Source organism: Enhydra lutris, unplaced genomic scaffold (genome assembly GCF_002288905.1).
Source record: "Enhydra lutris kenyoni isolate GAN:26980312 unplaced genomic scaffold, ASM228890v2 scaffoldscaffold93, whole genome shotgun sequence".
NCBI classification, from domain to species: domain Eukaryota; kingdom Metazoa; phylum Chordata; class Mammalia; order Carnivora; family Mustelidae; genus Enhydra; species Enhydra lutris.
In genome coordinates, this window is record NW_019154177.1 from 645,975 (window position 1) to 665,009 (window position 19,035).

Below are 19,035 nucleotides of genomic sequence, written 5' to 3' on the forward strand. Positions count from 1 at the left end.
TATTACGCTAAGTGAAATAAGTCAATCAGAGAAAGACAATTATCATATGATTTCACTCAAATGTGGGATTTAAGAGACAAAACAGAACAACATAGGAGAAGGAAGGGAAAAATAAAATATGATGAAATCAGAGACAGAAAAACCATAAGAGACTCTTAACTCTAGGAAAGAGACTGAAGATTGCTGGAGGGGACGTGGATGGTTGGATGGGGTAACTGGGTGATGGGCATTAAGGATGGCACATGATGTAATAAGCAATGGAAGTTATATGCAACTGATGCATCACTGAACTCTACTTCTGAAATTAATAATATGCTATATGTTATTAATTGAATTTAAATAAAAATAGGGATAAAGGGAACATTCCTCAACTTTACAAAATCTATCTATGAAAAACCCACAGCAAATATCATTCTCAGTGGGGAAAAGCTGACAGCCTTCCTTTTGAGATCAGGAACACAACAAGGATGCCAACTCTCACCACTCTTGTTCAATGTGATACTAGAAGTCCCAGCAACAGCAATCAGACAAAAAAATAAAAGGTATTCAAATTGGCAAAGAAGAATCAAACTCTCTCTCCTCACAGATGACATGATACTTTATATGGAAAACACAAAAGACTCCACCCCTAAACTACTAGAACTCATACAGGAATTCAGTAATGTGGCAGGATACAAATTCAATGCACAGAAATCAGTTGCTTTCTTTTTTTTTTAATTTAATTTTATTATTTTTGGTGTTCCAAAGATTCATTCTTTATGCATCACACCCAATGCTCCATACAATATGTGCCCTCTTTAATACCCACTACCAGGCTCACCTAACCTCCCATCCCCTCTCCTCCAAAACCCTCAGTTTGTTTCTCATAGCCCATAGTCTCTCAGGGTTCATCTCCCCCTCTGATTTCCCCCAATTCACTTTTCCTTTCCTTCTCCTAATGTCCTCCATGTTATTCCATATGCTCCACAAGTAAGTAAGTTGCTTTCTTACACACTAACAATGAAAATATAGAAAGGGAAATTAGAGAATCAATTCCATTTACTATAGCACCAAAAACCGTAAGAGACTTTGGAATAAACCTAACCAAAGAGGTAAAGGATCTCTACTTGAGGAACTACAGTACACTATGAAAGAAATTGAAGAAGACACAAAGAGATGGAAAAGCATTCCATGCTCATGGATCAGAAGACCAAACATTGTTAAAATGTCTATTCTGCCAAGAGCAATCTATACTTTCAATGCAATCCTGATCAAAATTCCACTGGCATTTTTCAAAGTGCTGGAACATACAATCCTAAGATTTGTATGGAACCAGAAAAGACCCTGAATAGCTAAGGAAATAGTGAAAAAGAAAAACAAAGCTGGGGGCATCACGTTGCCTGATTTCAAGCTTTACTACAAAGCTGTGATCCCCAAGATAGCACGGTACTGGCACAAAAAAATAAATAAAAAGTAAGAAAAAAATGTTTCCACTTGCCCTTCCCTCCACAAATTAGATTACCTCTGACAAATTATCCCTCAGATTTGGCCCTTAGCATAATGAGGTGCTGGGGAAGATATTTCAGGTAATTCAGGACAACCCATTTCCTTCCCTGCGAACACAGTTTAAAGCATTTGTATTAGTGATGGTTGGTTTGTAGGTTCCTTGTTACCTTAAGTACAGGAGTGTGGTATCATGTTAAAGATATTCCTCAGAAGCCGTTCTAACCAGGACAACTCCTGGAAGAACATTAATTGCCTCTCTGGGATTTACCCTCCCAATGGCCCCAGTCAAGAGAAGCAAGTCATATTCTTTTTGTTCCCATAAAGGCTCCAGCTGCTCTTGGAAAACGGTCCATCCCCCGATACCACGAAGGCTCTAATTTTTCCTCCTTTCAGCTAAACCTGAATCTTTATGGTAAACTCAGGACTCTCACTTTTATAGCGATGATAATCACAGTAATTTTCAGACTCTGTTTTCCTAATATGATATAGCGGATTAGAATTTGTGGTGTGGTCAGCCATTTATGTTGGCAAGTTCAAGGAGATGAAAACTGGAGGTTAGACAGGTCCACAAGGAAGGAGGGCATAGATCATGAAGACAGATGCGGGGAATGTCAATAGTCACAGGAAGGACAAGTGTTATTTAAGCACAGGTAAGGGCATAAAAGGACTAACATAAGAAAAAAGTAAGCTGGCCAGTGATTTGCAGACGTAAAAAGATTTGTGTCCACCATTTTTCCTTCATTGTGCCTTACTTCAAAAAAAGAGAGGAGATGTTTCACGCCATAGCCGACAAAAGCAACTAGTCATAAAAACCTTTATTTCTCCCTTTGCCAGTAGGAAGAAAATTAAACTATAACGTATCTACCTTTTCTCTAGTTATACCTGGTGTCCTTTTGTCCCATATCTCCTACCCCTTTCTAACTTCTGTAGAAAGCTAAGGGTGAGCCATGCAACCTCACAGCTGCACTTTCAGTCAACGTGTCAAGTTATTCAGGTATCTGTGCAAAGAAGAAGAAAATTATGTCTGCATTGGGAGGAATAATGGGGATCCAGTTGGGATCGTGTTTCTCGGATGTTTTATCTCCCATTCTCGGGAAAGCAAAAGAGAATCTCGGGATTTTTCCATCATTCCTCAAGTGGAAGTGACCTCTAAGTGAAATAATCTTCATGATTTCCTGTCTACTGCTGTCGTTTGGTTCAGCCACAGCAGACTTCTTCACTCAGCAGGCTGCAGTCACTCCTACCTCCGGTGAGGTCTGACCCTCAGCCATGGAGAGGGAGCCCCCCTTCCAAGTTTGGCTTTTCTCGGGTACTGTCCCTTGGTCCCAGATATCTTTTATAGCTCTATTTACATCATTCTACTCTCCTTCTATGGTTTAATAATTCTTTGTATTAAACTTCTGTTGAATTACAAGAGAATTTCTTTTTAAGCACTCCACTTGTGTGATCATCCTGGATGGATTCTGAGTTATAGAACATGGCCTAGGTCCATGTAACCACTAGTAACTGATTAAGAGTTATAAGGCCTGAATAAGTCCTATAGCCTTGGGCCAAACTGTCCAAAACTTTCCTGCTCAAACTCAATCAAGGAGCTATTTCTTTTCTTTTCTTTTTTTTTTTTTTTAAAGAGATTTTATTTACTTATTTGACAGAGAGAGAAGGATCACACGTAGGCAGAGAGGCAGGCAGAGAGAGAGGGGGAAGCAGGCTCCCCACTGAGCAGAGAGCCCCATGCGGGACTCGATCCCAGGACCCTGAGATCATGACCTGAGCCAAAGGCAGCGGCTCAACCCACTGATCCACCCAGGCGCCCTCAAAGCTATTTCTAATATCTTTTTCAAGAATTACATTTGTGGAAGGTAAGCCACTGAGAGGTAACCACAGGTGGCTCTGCTGTGGTTTCTCCCTGCCTTCCTTCCTTTCTTTTTTCTTTCTTCCTTGGTTTCTTTCTCTTTCTTTTTTTGTATATGGTTATTTTTTATTTTTATTTAAATTCAATTAATTAACATATAGTGTACTGTTAGTTTCAGAGGTAGAGTTTAGTGATGCATCAGTTGCATATAACACCCAGTGCTCATTACATCAAGCGCCCTGCTTAATGCCCATCACCCAGTTACCCCACCCTCCCCCGCAGCAACCCTCAGTTAGCTTCCTAGAATTGAGTCTCCTATTGTTTGTCTTCCTCTGTTTTCCTCTTTTTTATTTTTGCTGTAGCTTATTAGTAAGTGTGAGGGATAATCAGCTGTGGAAGGAGGGAAAGGACACAGCAAAGCTGAATGAGGCAGAGCCTTGTCATCCTAACTACAGAACAAAAGGAACATCAAGTCTCTCCTAAGAAGGACTGAAAGCCCACAAGAAAAAAAGAATCACCTAAGAGATAGAACTGTTCATAAAGGGAACTTTCCAGAACGCTCGGTGGAGCAGAGGAGCGGCGGCTGCCCGAGCTGTGCCCAGCAACTCGCTCAGCAACACGCTCCTTCCCGCTCCCCCCCCAGTATCAGCCCTCTCACTGGCTGTAGAAAATGGTGAAAGAAACCACTTACTATGATGTTTGGGGGTCAAACCCAATGCCACCCAAGAAGAATTGAAAAAGGCCTACAGGAAACTGGCCTTGAAGAACCACCCTAAAGTACCATTTATATAATGGTGCAACAAGAAAACTGGCTCTGCAAAAGAACGTGATATGCGATAAATGTGAAAGTTGAGGTGGTAAGAAAGGAGTAGCCGAATGTTGTCCCAATTGCCGAGGTACTGGAATGCAAGTAAGAATTCATCAGATAGGACCTGGAATGGTTCAGCATATTCAATCCGTGTGCATGGAGTGCCAGGGCCATGGGGATCGGATCAGACCTAAAGATAGATGTAAAAGCTGCAATGGAAGGAAGATAGAGAGAAGAAGATTCTAGAAGTTCATATTGACAAAGGCATGAAAGATGCCCAGAAGATGTAAGGACATATTTTACTGTTCCTGCTCCCCTTCCCCCAGGGGACTTAAAAACAAGTCCCAGAAACCAGCTCCAGGGGTGAAGGCCAAGAAAAACAAGGCTGTACCCACCTCAAGTCTAGCCCTGACATAAGTACAGCCCTCTCGGCAAAGCAAAAGCCGGCACCTTGCACTGTAAGAGTGGGTTAGTATAAGAATGGCCATCCTGAAGGCCAGGAAGCCATTTCACTGAGCGCCCCTAACCAGCCCACACAAGCTCATAACTTGAGATAAGAGAAAGTAGCTAAAACCTAAGAAACAACTTAATCATATACCACCAGGGCGGTTAGGCGATGGCGCCACAGGGACCAGATGTTAAAGAAAACAAATAGTTAACTTGCAGAGATCACAATCCTGCAAGACAGGAATCTCCCTTGGTTTGCAAATGTCCTGGTGATTTACAACAAAAAGGCTATCTCTTCAATGGCCCAATTTCCAGAGACAAATGGCTCAGTTACTCAAGGCCTAAGGTCGCCCTCCCCATCATAAAACTGAAGGAGGCTGAGGCAGAAGGAAATGTAAATAAAGTTAAATTTCTTCTCAACCTAAATCTCACTTAACCCCCAGGATGGCGCCAGGGTGACACCGGGGTGACAAAAGGTTAAACAAAGACTGCCAAAGTGGGACGCAAGATATGCATGTAGCTATGGGAAAGTGCCTTGAAAATGCTATATAAACCCTTGGCTTTGAGTGCTCGGGGTCCTTGTTGAAACCCGCTGCGCCGGGCGGATATTTGGACCCCAGCGAGCTGGAAATAAACCTTGCTGTGTGACTTGCATTATCGAGAGTGTTCTCTGTCTAACTGAGGGGTGGTCGACTCCATACCCTAACAAAGATTACATTCCATGGTGAAGGAGACCAAGAACCAGGACTGGAAACAGGAGATATTATCATTGTTTTAGATCAGAAGGACAACGTTGTTTTTACTCAGCAAGGAGAAGACCTTTTCATGTGTATGGACATACAGCTGGTTGAAGCACTGTGAGGTTTTCAAAAGCCAGTGTCTACTCTTGACAACTGAACCATTGCCATCACCTCTCATCCAGGTGAAATTGTCAAGCATGGAGATATCAAATGTGTGCTAAATGAAGGCATGCCAATTTATCATAGACCATATGAGAAGGGTCACCTCATCATCGAATTTAAGGTAAACTTCCCTGAGAATGGCTTTCTCTCTCCTGATAAACTCTCTTTGCTGGAAAAACTCCTACCTGAGAGGAAGTAAGTAGAAGAGACTGATGAAACAGACCAGGTAAAACTTGTGGACTTTGATCCAAATCAGGAAAGACGGCACCATTACAATGGGGAAGCATATGAGGATGTCCCAGGGGTGGTGTTCAGTGTCAGACCTCTGATGGGGCCAGTGAATAACACTGCTGGCATTTTATGTGCAGTAGTGAATGAGTGAAGGACTATAATCATAGCTCACTACTTGCAATTGTTTTTGTTTAAATATTCAACTACAGTAATGTTTTAAAAGTTAAATGAAGAATGAACTCAAAATATAAAAGCTCAAAAAAAAAAAGAACTGCTCGGAAAATGTACTTAATTTTTTTTAACAAAAAGGAAACATAAAGATTCACTAGGCACAGTATATATTTCAATAATTTTTCAACAAATATGCAGAGTGCTTCTTGAAGTTGGAGAATAAAATTATATGTAGAAATTATAAATTATGGCCGGAATTCAAATCCTGCCTCGGTTACTGTCCTGGACAGGAGGGAATAATGTGGACACCTTCCTCAGGCCTGTGACAGACACAGATCCAGCTTTAAGCCCTATGGTCAGGGTACTTTCTGTTTCCCTCCAGCCTCATGCTCTTCCTCTTTTGCTCTTTCAAAGACTCTGTAGCTTCCTTTTCCTAAAAATCCCTTTTCAAATTCAGTTCCATTTACATGTCCTCTGTGAAGCATTCTAGCTTTCTCCCCACTCCATGTCACAGATCTGTTCATAGGAACTCAATATTCCAGCTTTGTTCATATCATGAGTTGATGTGTGTCTGTGTGTCTCTTTTGTATCTCCATTGGTACCTTAGTTTTCAGCTTAGAAGTAAGCTCTTAGTGCAAGCAAGCAATCAGAAGATAAGGTTCTTTCTACCAGAATATTTAACTGAAGCTCTAGACTTTTCACCCTATGTACAGTAGCCCCATCATCTGAGGCTTCACTTTTTGTAGTTTCAGTAATACTGTGATCAACCATGGCTTACAGAATCAGGTGATCCTAATGAGGCTTCAACAGAAGGTCAATAGCAGCCCGAAGCTACTTCTCATACATGCATCAGTCGTGTCATTTCATCTGCTCAGGTGGACATTTCATCATCTCCCAGCATCACAAGGAGAAGAAGGGTGAGGGCCATAAGGTATTAGAGACCCCACACTCACATAACTCTTTCAACGGTACCTTGTTATTTGTTCTATTACTAGACATTGTTAACCTCTATTGTGCCTAATTTAAAAATTAAACTTTATCATTTCCTTTATGTAGGAAAAATGTAGTATATATACGGCTTGGTACTATCTGTGGTTTTAGGAATCCACTGGGGGCCTTGGAATGTACCCCCTACAGATAAGGGGGTCTACAGAAAACAGTTTGAAGTCAGTAATAAATCTGATATTGTTTATCATGATTTTTTTGTCCATGTGAAATTATTGGGATTACAATTATTCCGGTTTTTTTTTTTAATAATCAGAACAATGGAAATAGACTGAAAATATTGACAAGAAAACTAAAGCTATTCATCAAAAAAAAAATAGATTATTTGTTCCATGGAAATTTCCTTCTGTTTGCTCTGTTAGGAATTTTTCAAGTCACTATTTACTTAGATGTTACCCTGGGATGGGAATGAGTATTTGACAGTTGAGAGGCTATTTTTCCATAATATGGTAAATATCTGGATAAAATATAAAAGTGAACATTTTTATTTTATATTTGCTTTAATTTTTTATTATGGTTAAATTTCAAATTTACAGCAGAATTGCAAAAGTGGTACAAAGAACTAACATTAACCTGTTAGCTAGTTCCTGCAATAGTCTGTATTATACCTAAAAACATGTTTTCTGTCCATCTACCTACCTACCTATCATAATCTCTTTTTCTGGACCATTTGAGAACAAGTAGGAGATGTCCTGTTTAGTCAGTGTTTATTTCCTAAGAACAGGGACTTTATTTTATATAACCACTTTAGAGCTGAGAAAACAGAAAATATAGTGTGGATACAATATTATTATCTAATTCACAGTTCATAGTCTTTTTTCTCCATTGCTCCCAATAATGTTGTTAATACCTGTTTTTCCAGTCCAGGTCCACATAGATAACATGTCTCTTTGGTTTCCTTTCATCTGAACCAGTTCCTCAGTCTTTATTTGTATTCATTTAACTTAATGTTTTGAAGAGTACAGGGGAGCTACTTTGTCCAACCTGTCTCAATTTGAGTTTGTCTTATGCATGTTTGTATTTGTGATTAGAATCAGTGCATTTTTGGCAGGAATGTCATTGAAGTGACATTGTGTCCTGCTCAGAGCATCATGTCGCTAGGCACATGATGTTGGTTTGTCTCAACACTGGTGATGTTAACATCGAGTAGTCTTGACTCTGGTGATGTCCAATGCCATTTTCTACCATGAAGTTTACTATTTTTCATTTTGTAATTAACAAGTAACTAGTGTTATAGACTGTGGAAATATTCTGTTTCTCAAGACATTTTCATTTACTAGTTTTTAACACTTATTAATCTTTTTTAACTCTACCATTCTTTCCATACATATTATTAAGATCCTACTGACAGGAATAATTTTTCTCCTCAGTAATTAATTTTTTATTTATACATATTTTATATATCACTATGAGCTTTTGGATTCTTTTTTTTTAATTCATTAGTATCACAGTTCCTTTTTAATGCCCAAATTGTCCCAGAGTTGAAGAGTGGCAGGCCTTTCAAACTGGCTTCTCTTTCTTTTTCACATGTCCCTGTGATTCTTGGAGCATTACTTCACTTTTTTGGAATGTATGTGTTTCTTTCCTCAGGTAATAACAAATGAATAATGATGGGAAAAAACACAAGTTCTGAAGGCTACTTTGTTCTACTGGGTTTTTCCAACTGGCCTCATCTGGAGGTAGCTCTCTTTGTGGTTATCTTGATGTTCTACTTGATGACATTGGTAGGCAACCTGTTTATCATCATCTTGTCGTACCTGGATGCTCATCTCCACACACCTATGTACTTCTTCCTCTCAAACCTCTCTTTTCTGGATCTCTGCTACACCACCAGCTCCATCCCTCAGTTGCTGGTCAACCTCTGGGGCCCAGAAAAGTCCATCTCCTACACCGGTTGCATGATTCAACTTTACTTTGTCCTTGCACTGGGAACCACAGAGTGTGTCCTCCTGGTGGTGATGTCCTATGACCGTTATGCAGCTGTCTGTAGACCCTTGCATTACGCTGTCCTCATGAATCCTCGTTTCTGCCACCTGTTGGCTGTGGCTTCCTGGGTCAGTGGCTTTACCAACTCAGCACTTCATTCTTCCTTTACCTTCTGGGTGCCCTTATGTGGACGTCGCCAAGTGGACCATTTCTTCTGTGAAGTTCCTGCACTGCTGCAATTATCATGTGCTGATACCCATGCAAATGAGCTGACCCTCCTGATCACAAGCTCCATTTTTGTTCTCACACCACTCATCCTCATTCTCAGCTCATATAGTGCCATTGCCCGGGCTGTGCTGAGGATGCAGTCAACCGCCGGACTTCAGAGAGCTTTTAGGACATGTGGAGCCCATCTTACGGTTGTGTCCCTCTTTTTCATTCCTGTCATCTGCATATATCTGCAGCCACCATCAGGAAAGTCTCAAGATCAAGGCAAGTTCATTGCTCTCTTTTATACAGTTGTCACACCTAGCCTCAACCCTCTAATCTATACTCTGAGAAACAAAGATGTAAGAGGGGCAGTAAGGAGACTACTGGGTTGGGAGAGGCCCATGAACTCGTGATCTTCACAAGACAGTGGAGCCCCTCTTCAGCAGGGGACTCATATACCTCCATCCATCAGCTAGTCTCCTGCCTACTCACTGTGTCCACACCAGTGGAGCATGTGTTTTGTAAGGCCACAGAGCTCTTGCCCACAAATATGAATTAAACAGTTTGCCCACATACGAATTACACTTCAACAGAGAAAACAGCTATGTAAAATCAAAATTAAACATCAATATTAAATATTTTTAGTGGCACAATAAATAAAACAAAGGTATCCTTTTCTTACTTGAACATTAAGAAATGAAATTCCAATAGGAAGATGATATACTTAATTTTAAAAACCTAGACTGTGGTTTTTAATTTCTCACTTTCAAGGCAGAATTTGCCATTAAATATTTTCTATTTTTGGTTTAGCTAAAGATGTAGTTAAATACCTTAACTCTTCCCTGCCACACTGTTAGTCCTTTTTGAATAGTAGTTCATATAGAGAGGAATTTTAGTCTGTATTCTTTAAGACCCCATTATCAATAGTAAGAAAATAAATTGAACAAATTATAGAAAGAAAGTCCCTGAAATAATGAACAAATGTAAGTATCTTAAAAAAAAAAAAAAAACATAAGTATCTTGTATTTTTCTCTTTCTTGAGGCAGTGGAAAGTATATAAAAGGCAGAATCACTTATACAGGTCTGAGATATGGCCAATAATCTAAGAGTCATTATAGGCCAGGTATCATTAAAAGTAAGTGCTTGGTGGGCTACCTGGTGGCTCAGTCAGTTGAGTGTCTGACTCTCGGTTTCAGCTCAGTTCATGATCTCAGGGTCCTGAGATGGAACCCCATCAGGTTCTGCCTTCAGTAGGGAATCTCTGTTTGAGATTCTCCCCCCTCTCTCTCCCTCTGCTCCTCCCCTCACTTGTGTTCATGCTCTCTATCTCTCTCTCAAATAAATAAATAAAATCTTTTAAAAAAAGAAGTAAGTGCTTGGGGTACCTGCATAGACTGAGGAGCAAAAATACATGAAGTAGACAGAGTTCTGGGCCCTGAAAATGAGTGCATGAAACCAATCAGTGTTCAAAAGAATTACCTGAGAATATATCAGAATAATTTTGTGATAAAAGCTGCATGGGAAATGCTACTTTTTTTTCTTCTTAAGCTTGATCTGATTTGAATGTTTGAGGTCAGTAAGTACATAATGAAAACCAACTTACATATTTTCTAAATAAAGAAATGTTTGTTTTAAATAAAACTAGTAGTTTTGTTGCCTATATCATTGCCAACCATCTCCCTCTAAAATATGTGTGCTATCCAAATAACACTTAACTGGCATCTGTATGCAGGTAGAGTGAAATAGCAGGTGAAGAACAATTCTATAATGTAAAATATTTGGCAACCTGATCTTTGTGTGGTAATCAGAGAATCAGTTGTAGTTTTTGAGGCCTTTAAAGTTTATATATGATGATTCAAATCCCCATTTCCAAAATTATTAAGATGAAAAACACATCCCCAAATGTCCCCTCCATTTCCTGTGTGACTGAAACTACACTGACAGTGTTGACTCTTCTCTTCTCCTTTGTGTATCTATGATTTTTCTCTATGTCCAGCTAGACATAAACAATACAGTGCAGATTCAGTTGCCCTATTCTACTGTCCAAGAAACAAAAAACCTAGAATCATGAATATAAGAGAACTTTTAATAAATAACTGGGACCACATAGAGTGAACCATCACAGAACAAAAACACTTCAAAAAACAAGCAACATATTTTGGTTCTTCAAATCATCTTGCACTATGGAAATCTTGCTGTTTGAGACACCTTATGTAGTACTATAGTCTCTCACCATCTAACTTAAAAAAAAAAAAAAAGTTTAAGATTCCCATTCTCTATTTTTTGTTTTTGTGCTTCCAAAATATATACTCTTGTACATGTGTAGACTCTTGGTTTTGGAATGCCAAAATTGTGGCATATGTGATGTTGATTTCTAGCTGCATTAGGATGCTATTCCCATTTAATTTGTGATCTAAAAGAAAAATCAGTTACCAAAGCTTTTTCCAACAACACAGATATTATTGTTTTGTACTTTTCAAACCACTTATGTGCACCTTATGCAATCTGATCACAGACATGACGGTAGGTATGTTTTTTTCTCTCTTTGTAGATGAAGATACTGCAGGGAAGAAGATACATGATTTGCCTAGGCTAGACTTGCATATGACAAAAACAGGGTTTTAACAACAGATTTTTAGCCCTGAAGCTCCCTTTTAGAGTGACTAACACCCAAGGTAGACTAGAATCCCTAGAATCCTCCCACTGCCCACTCTCAACTTCTAACCAACTTTCGATAAATTGGCATTTACACAGCACACATGGATCTGGGCCACAGGCAACCTTACTGAAGAGCAAGCAGTGGAGCTGGCCTTCTTCCAGCTGCCAGCCATGCCCAAATACACTGACACCCCAGCTGCTGCTGGGCCCCAGGAAATCTCTCCCACTCAGCCAGACAGGTGTCCTTCAGTGTTTTCCCACTTCATCTTAGACTTGCTCCTGTGCAGAATATTCCCTATTCACATGCCCAGTTATTTCTCCCTGTTGTGTCTCAGCAGAACAGGATTACTAGCACAGATATGTCATCCAGGTCATCACAGAAACCAGCTCTGATTTCCAGCAGGTTCACTCATTCTCTGTTCTTCTGTTGGCTTCAGGGTCACATGTCGTGTATCTGTTTGACAAATATGTGGCTGAATAACCAGTGGGTTATGTTATGACAAGTGATTTAAAAAATAATAAACTCAGAAAGGATGAATACCCAACTTTTGTATCAACATGGCTAGGTCTGAAGGAGATTATGCTGAGTGAAATAAGTCAAGCACAGAAAATCAATTATTGTGTGGTTTCACTTACTTGTGGAGCATAAGGAATAACATGGAGGATATTAGGAGAAGAAAAGGAAAAGTCAATTAGGGGGAATCAGGGTGGGGGAGACAAACCATGTGAAACTGTGGACTCTGAGAAACAAACTGAGGGTTTTGGAAGGGAAGGGGGTGGGGGCTTGGGTCAGCTTGGTGGTGGGTATTAAGGGAGGGCATGTATAGCATGGAGCACTGGGTGTGGTGCATAAACAATGAGTCTTGGAACACTGAAAAAATTTAAATTAAATTTAAAAATAAAAATAATAAATAATAAATAATAAAAATTTCAAATTCACAGCCATCCTATTCCAATTATAACTTCGCAACAATAATCAAAACCACATTGAGATACCACCTTACACCTGTTAGAATAGCCAAAATTAACAAGACAGTAAACAAGTGTGGGAGAGGATGTGGAGAAAGGGGAACCCTCTTACACTGTTGGTGGGAATGCAAGTTGGTGCAACTACTTTGAAAAACAGTGTGGCGGTTCCTCAAAAAATTAAAAATAAAGCTATCCTATGACACAGCAATTGCACTACTGGGTATTTACCCCAAAGATACAGATGTAGTGAAAAGAAGGGCCAAATGCACCCCAATGTTCATAGCAGCAGTGTCCACAATAGCCAAACTGTGGAAAGAGCTGAGATACCCTTCAACAGAAAAATGGATAAAGAAGATGTGGTCCATATATATAATGGAATATTATGGCTCTATCAGAAAGGATGAATACCCAACTTTTGTATCAACATGGTCAGGACTGGAGGAGATTATGCTGAGTGAAATAAGTCAGGCAGAGAAACTCAATTATTATATTTCATTTACTTGTAAACATAAGGAATAGTATGGAGGACGTTAGGAGAAGGAAGGGAGAAACGAAGGGGGAGAAATCAGATGGGGAGACAAACAGCTCATAGCTTCGTTGATCTCTTCTACTGTTCCTTTGGTTTCTATTTCGTTTATTTCTGCTTCTTTATTTCCTCACTCCTGCTTTGCTTAGGCTTTATTTGCTGTTCTTTCTCCAGCTCCTTTAGGTGTAAGAATAGCTTGTGTGCTTGTGATTTTTCTAATTTTTTGAGGGATTGTATTGCAATGTACTTCCCTCTTAGGAAAGCCTTTGCTGGATCCCAAAGGTTTTGCACAGTTGTGTTTTCATTTTCATTTGTTTCCATGAATTTTTTAATTCTGTTTTAATTTCCTGGTTTACCCATTCATTCTTTAGTAGGATGCTCTTTAACCTCCATGTGTGAGTTCCTTCCAAATGTCCTCTTATGATTCAGTTCAAGTTTCAAAGTATTGTGGTCTGAAAATACATAGGAAATAATCTCGATCTTTTGGTATTGGTTGAAACCTGATTTGTGACACAGTACGTGATCTATTCCAGAGAATGTTCCATGTGCACTAGAGAAGAATGTGTATTTTGTTGCTTTAGGATGGAATTCTCTGTATATAAGAGATAAAGTCCATCTGTTTCAGTGTGTCATTAAAAACCTTGTTTCTTTGTTGATCTTCTGCTTAGATGATCTGTACATTGCTGTGAGTGCTGAAGTCTCCTACTATTAATGTATTATTATCAAAGTATTTCTTCATTTTGGTTATTAATCATTTGATATAGTTGGATGCTCCCAAACTAGGAGCGTATTTATAATTGTTAGATCTTCTTGTTGGGTAGACACTTTAAGTATAATATAGTATCCCTCTTCACCACTTACTACAGTCTTTGATTTAAAATCTAATTTGTCTGATATGAGCATTGCTCCCCCAGCTCTCTTTTGAAGCCCATTTGCCTGATAATTGTTCTCCACCACCTCACTTTCAGTCTGGATATATCTTTAGGTGTAAAGTGAGTCTCCTGTAGAAAGCATATGGATGGGTCTTGCTTTTTAGCCAATCTGATACCCTATGTCTTTTGATTGGAGCATTTAGCCCATTTCCATTCAAAGTAACTATTGAAAGGTATGAATTTAATGCCATTACAGTGTCCCTGTTTCTGTAGATTGTTTCTGTTCATTTCTGCTCTATATTTCTCTTGGGGTCTCTCTTCACTTACATAATCCCCCTTAATATATTTTGCAGGTCTGGCTTGGTGGTCACATATTTTCAGTTTTTGTCTGTCCTGCAAGGTCCTTATTTCTCCTTCATTCAGAATCACAGCCTTCATAAATAAAGTATTCTTGGCTACATGTTTTTCTCATTTAGTGTCATGAACATATCATGCCAGCACATTCTGGCTTGTCAGGCCTCTGCATAAGCCTAATACCAGTCTAATGTTCTTGCTCCTATAGGTTAGGGAGTTTTTGTCTCAGGCTGCTCAGGATTTTCTCTTTAACTCTGAAATTTGCAAGCTTCATGACTATACATCAGGGTGTTGATCTATTTTTATTGATTTTGGGAGGGGTCCTCTCTACCTCTTGGACATGAATGCCTGTTTTCTTTCTACGATTTGTTCAAATATACCTTCTGTCCCTCTCTTTTTTTCCTCTACTTCTGGGAACCCCAATAATTCTGATATTGTTTCATTTCATGGCATCAATGATCTCTCAAAGTCTCTCCTCATGGTCCATAAGTTGCTTTTGTCTCTTCCTCAACTTCTTTCCTATCAACTTGTGTTCTGTGTCACTTACTCTGCCTCATTAGCCTAGCCTTTAGAGCATCCAATTTAACCTGCATCTCAAGTAGAACATTTTAAATTTGGCCTTATTAGATCTCATTCCTGCACTAAGATATTCTCTAGTGTCTTTTATGTTTTTTCAAGCCCAGCTAGTAAGTTTATAATTGTTATCCTGAATTCCAGCTCTGACATTTTACTTATATTCATATACATTAGATCTGTGGCAGAGAGTATTACCTCTTGTTCTTTCCTTTGTTGTGAATTCCTCCTTCTAGTCATTTTTTCCAGAGAAGAGTGGATGAATGAGTGAGCACTATCAAAAATATCAACCACAACCCAAGCAAAATGCACACTAGACAAGTCAATGAGGTCAGAAACTAGAAAAGAAAAGAAAAAGAAGAAAAAGAAAAAAGGGAAATAAAAAAGGGGGGCAAAGGGAAGAGAGAGTGTAATCTCACAGGATGGACAAGACAGGGTGATCCACTTGGCCCTGAGTGTATTTTTGGTCTGTGTTTTAGAAGACACTAAATCCCAAAATTGTAAAGAAAGCAAAAATTATATATGTACAAAAATAAAATTGAATAGAGTCAAAGGAAGCTAAACACAAAGAATATATCTATAAAATGTAAATGTAAAAGATGTTAGTTGAAAAAATACTTAAAAATAAAGAGCTTATACCTTGGCTAATTTAATTTAAATTTAAAAAAACAGGGGATGTCTCAAGGAGGGTGGGGCAGAAAAAAATAATAAAGAGCTGATAAAATAAGAAACTACTTGAAAAGGGAAAAAAGAAATGGAAATTTTCAAACTGAAATATAAATGAATCATGAGAAAAAAACCTTGAATTCTAGATACTATTTCCCTGTAACCCTGGAGTTTTACAGTCCTGTGTGGTTGGTAAACTTGCTGTTCACCTGTTCTTCCAGTTGTTCTTCTGGGGAAGGGGTCTGCTGTGCTGATTCTCAGGTGTCTTTGCCTGGCTGGAGTTGCACCACCCCTCGCAAAGGGGCCCAGTCTCAGTGTAAGCAATTTTTGGTTGCTCTGTGTGGCTCTTGTTCCCTGAAGGCTTTCCACCTTTCCTTAGAGGATCAAAAAAAAAAAATGTCCACACCTCAATCTCCCTCCCCAGAGCCAAAAGATCGCAGTCCCCTCTCTTCAGTAAACCCTCAGGGATAAAAAAAAGTCTTCACTTTTGTGTGTGCCAAACTCTTCAGATTCCTGCAGTGAACACCCACACCTATTCTCCTAGGGGAAGGCAGAGGGTCCTAGGCTTCTGCATGTTTTAAGGCCCTGGCATGGAGAGCAGTTGCCCAGAACTGTGCCCTCTCCAACCCTCCTGGGGGAAGGTTGCTGCTTTCCTGGCTTTTGCAGGACACACTGAGAGGTGTCTGAAGGTTGTATGTGCACCTGCTTCACCCCTCTCAGGGGAAGGCGGAGGGTCCCCACATTCCTGTCCTTTGCAGGGTTCCCACATGGAAAGTGGTCACCTGATTGGGCCACAGCTCATGGTTTATGGTGAGCCAAGCTGAGAGCCGCCTCCTGGGCTCACTGGCCATAACAAGTTTCCCTGCTCCAATGCTTGGGAACTCTACCAGCTCAGGCACCCCCATTATTTCTGTAAGTCTGGGGATCCTAAAATCACACTGTCCCAGCTATAATTCTGCCCTGTTTCACCACTTGAGCACCTTTCAAGCAGGGATGTCTTTCACTGGAGCAGATTTCTAAGTGTTCCAATTTTGCCTTCCAGGGCTCTATCGCTTTCCAGTAGCGGCGCTTACTGAGACTCCCTTCCACCGCTGTTTATCTTCTGATATATCCCCTCAGAATCACTTCTCTGCAACTTCTACCTGGCAAAAAGTGGTCACTTTTCTTCTTGTAGCACTGCGGGTATTCTTTTCTTACATCTCAGGTTGAATTCATGGCTGTTCAGAATGATTTATAGTTATCTAACTAAATTCAAGGGACCAGATGAAATGAGGTCCCCTATACTTCTGCCATCTTGCCTCCTCCATAGCCTTTTACCTGATAAGTCATTTGCAAATATTTTCTCCTATTCCATAAGCTGCCTTTTAGTTTTGTTGACTATTTCCTTTGCTACTCAAAGCAACCTACACATTCAAAGCAATCCCTATCAAAATATCATCATCACCTTTCACAGAGCTGGAAAAAACAATTCTAAAATTGATATAGCACAAGAGAAGACCCCCAAATAGCCAAAGGAATGTTGTAAAACATCCTGGGGCTAATAATACATTATATGTTAATTAAAAAAATACAAAATTTTTTTTAAATTAAAAAAATTTTTTTAAAGAGTCCCCGGTCCCATCTTCTTTCATTTTTCCCCTCCCTACCACCCATGACCCCCTTCCCTGCCTCTCAAACTCCTCATATCAGATATGATAATTGTCTTTCTCTGATTGACTTATTTTGCTTAGCATAATACCCTCTATTTCCAATCACGTCATTACAAATGGCAAGATTTCTTTTATTTAATTTTATTTTTCAGATGGCTACATAGTATTCCACCATATATCACATCTTCTTTATCCATTCATGTGTTGATGGACATCTAGGTTCTTTCCATAGTTTGGCTATTGTGGACATTGCTGCTATGAGCTATGGGGTGCATGTATCTTTGGGGTAAATACTTAGTAGTACAATTGCTGAGTTGTAGGGAAGCTCTATTCTTAACATCTTGAGGAACCTCCATACTGTTTTCCAGAATGACCACACCAGGTTGCATTCCCACCAACAGTGTAAGAGGGTTCCCCTTTCTCCACACCCTTGTCAACATCTGTTGTTTCCTGCCTTGTTAAGTTTTGCCATTCTAACTGGTGTAAGGTGGTATCTCAACGTGGTTTTGATTTCTATTTCCCTGATGGCTAGTAATGTAGAACAATGTTTCATGTGTCTATTAGCCATTTCTACGTCTTCTCTGGAAAATTTTCTGCTCATATCTTTTGCCCACTTTTTTTTCTTTTCAGCGTAACAGTATTCATTGTTTTTGCACCACACCCAGTGCTCCATGCAATACGTGCCCTCCCTAATATCCACCACCTGGTTCCCCCAACCTCCCACCCCCAGCCCCTTCAAAACCCTCAGGTTGTTTTTTGAATCCATAGTCTCTCATGGTTCACCTCCCCTTCCAATTTCTTGACTGGATTCTTTATTTTTGGGTGTTCATTTGAGAAGTACTTTACAGATCTTGGATATCAAATCTTTGTCTGCAATGTCATCTATAAATATCTTCTCCCATTCATGAGTTGCCTCTTAGTTTTGTTGATTGTTTCCTTTGCTGTGCAGAAGCTTTTTGTCTTGATGAAGTCTGAAAAGTTCCTTCTTGCTTTTGTTTCCCTTGTCTTTGGAGACATGTCTTGAAAGAAGTTGCTGTGGACTAATGTCCAAGTGGTAACTGCCTATGTTCTCCTCTAGGATTTTGATGGATTCCTGTCTCACATTGAGATCTTTCATGCATTGTGAGTTTATCTTTGTGTATGGTGTAAGAGAATGGTCGAGATTCATTCTTCTGCATGTGGCTGTCCAGTTTTCCGTCATCATTTATTGAAGAGACTGCTGTTTTCCATTGGATATTTTTTCTTGATTTGTCAAAGATTAGTTGTCCATGGAGATGAGGGTCCATTCCTGGTCTATTCTGTTCACTGGTTTATGTGTGTGCTTTTGTGCCAGTACCATGCTGTCTTGGGGATCACAGCTTTGTAGTAAAGCTCAAAATCAGGCAACGTGATACCCCCAGCTTTTTCTTTTTCAACATTACCTTGGTGATTCAGGGTCTTTTCTCATTCCATACAAATTTTACGATTGTTTGTTCCAGCACTTTGAAAAATGCCATTGGTATTTTGATAGGGATGGCATTTGAAAGTGTAGATTGCTCTAGGTAGCATAGACATTTTCACAATCTTTATTCTTCCAAACTGTGAGTATGGAATTGTTTTCCATCTCTTTGTGTCTTCTACAATTTCTTTCATAAGTGTTCTATAGTTTCTAGAGTATAGATTCTTTACCACTTTGGTTAGGTTTATTCCTAGGTATCTCCTGGTTCTTGGTATTACTGTAAATGGAAGGGA

General features: G+C 39.5%; 1 protein-coding gene and 1 pseudogene across 1 annotated transcript; both read left to right on the forward strand.

Moving 5' to 3' along the window:
- The first annotated feature begins 4,226 nt into the window (after positions 1-4,226).
- LOC111138632 lies at positions 4,227-5,872 on the forward strand (annotated as a pseudogene).
- A 2,636-nt stretch (positions 5,873-8,508) lies between these two features.
- On the forward strand, positions 8,509-9,450 carry LOC111138590 (olfactory receptor 2J3-like). Its single transcript, XM_022490607.1, has one exon. The coding sequence runs from the start codon at positions 8,509-8,511 to the stop codon at positions 9,448-9,450; it is 942 nt and encodes a 313-aa protein (XP_022346315.1).
- Positions 9,451-19,035: the final 9,585 nt, after the last annotated feature.

Bases quoted from the DNA above. Each gene is read 5' to 3' on its own strand.
- LOC111138590 (XM_022490607.1), top strand. From the start codon at position 8,509: ATGATGGGAAAAAACACAAGTTCTGAAGGCTACTTTGTTCTACTGGGT.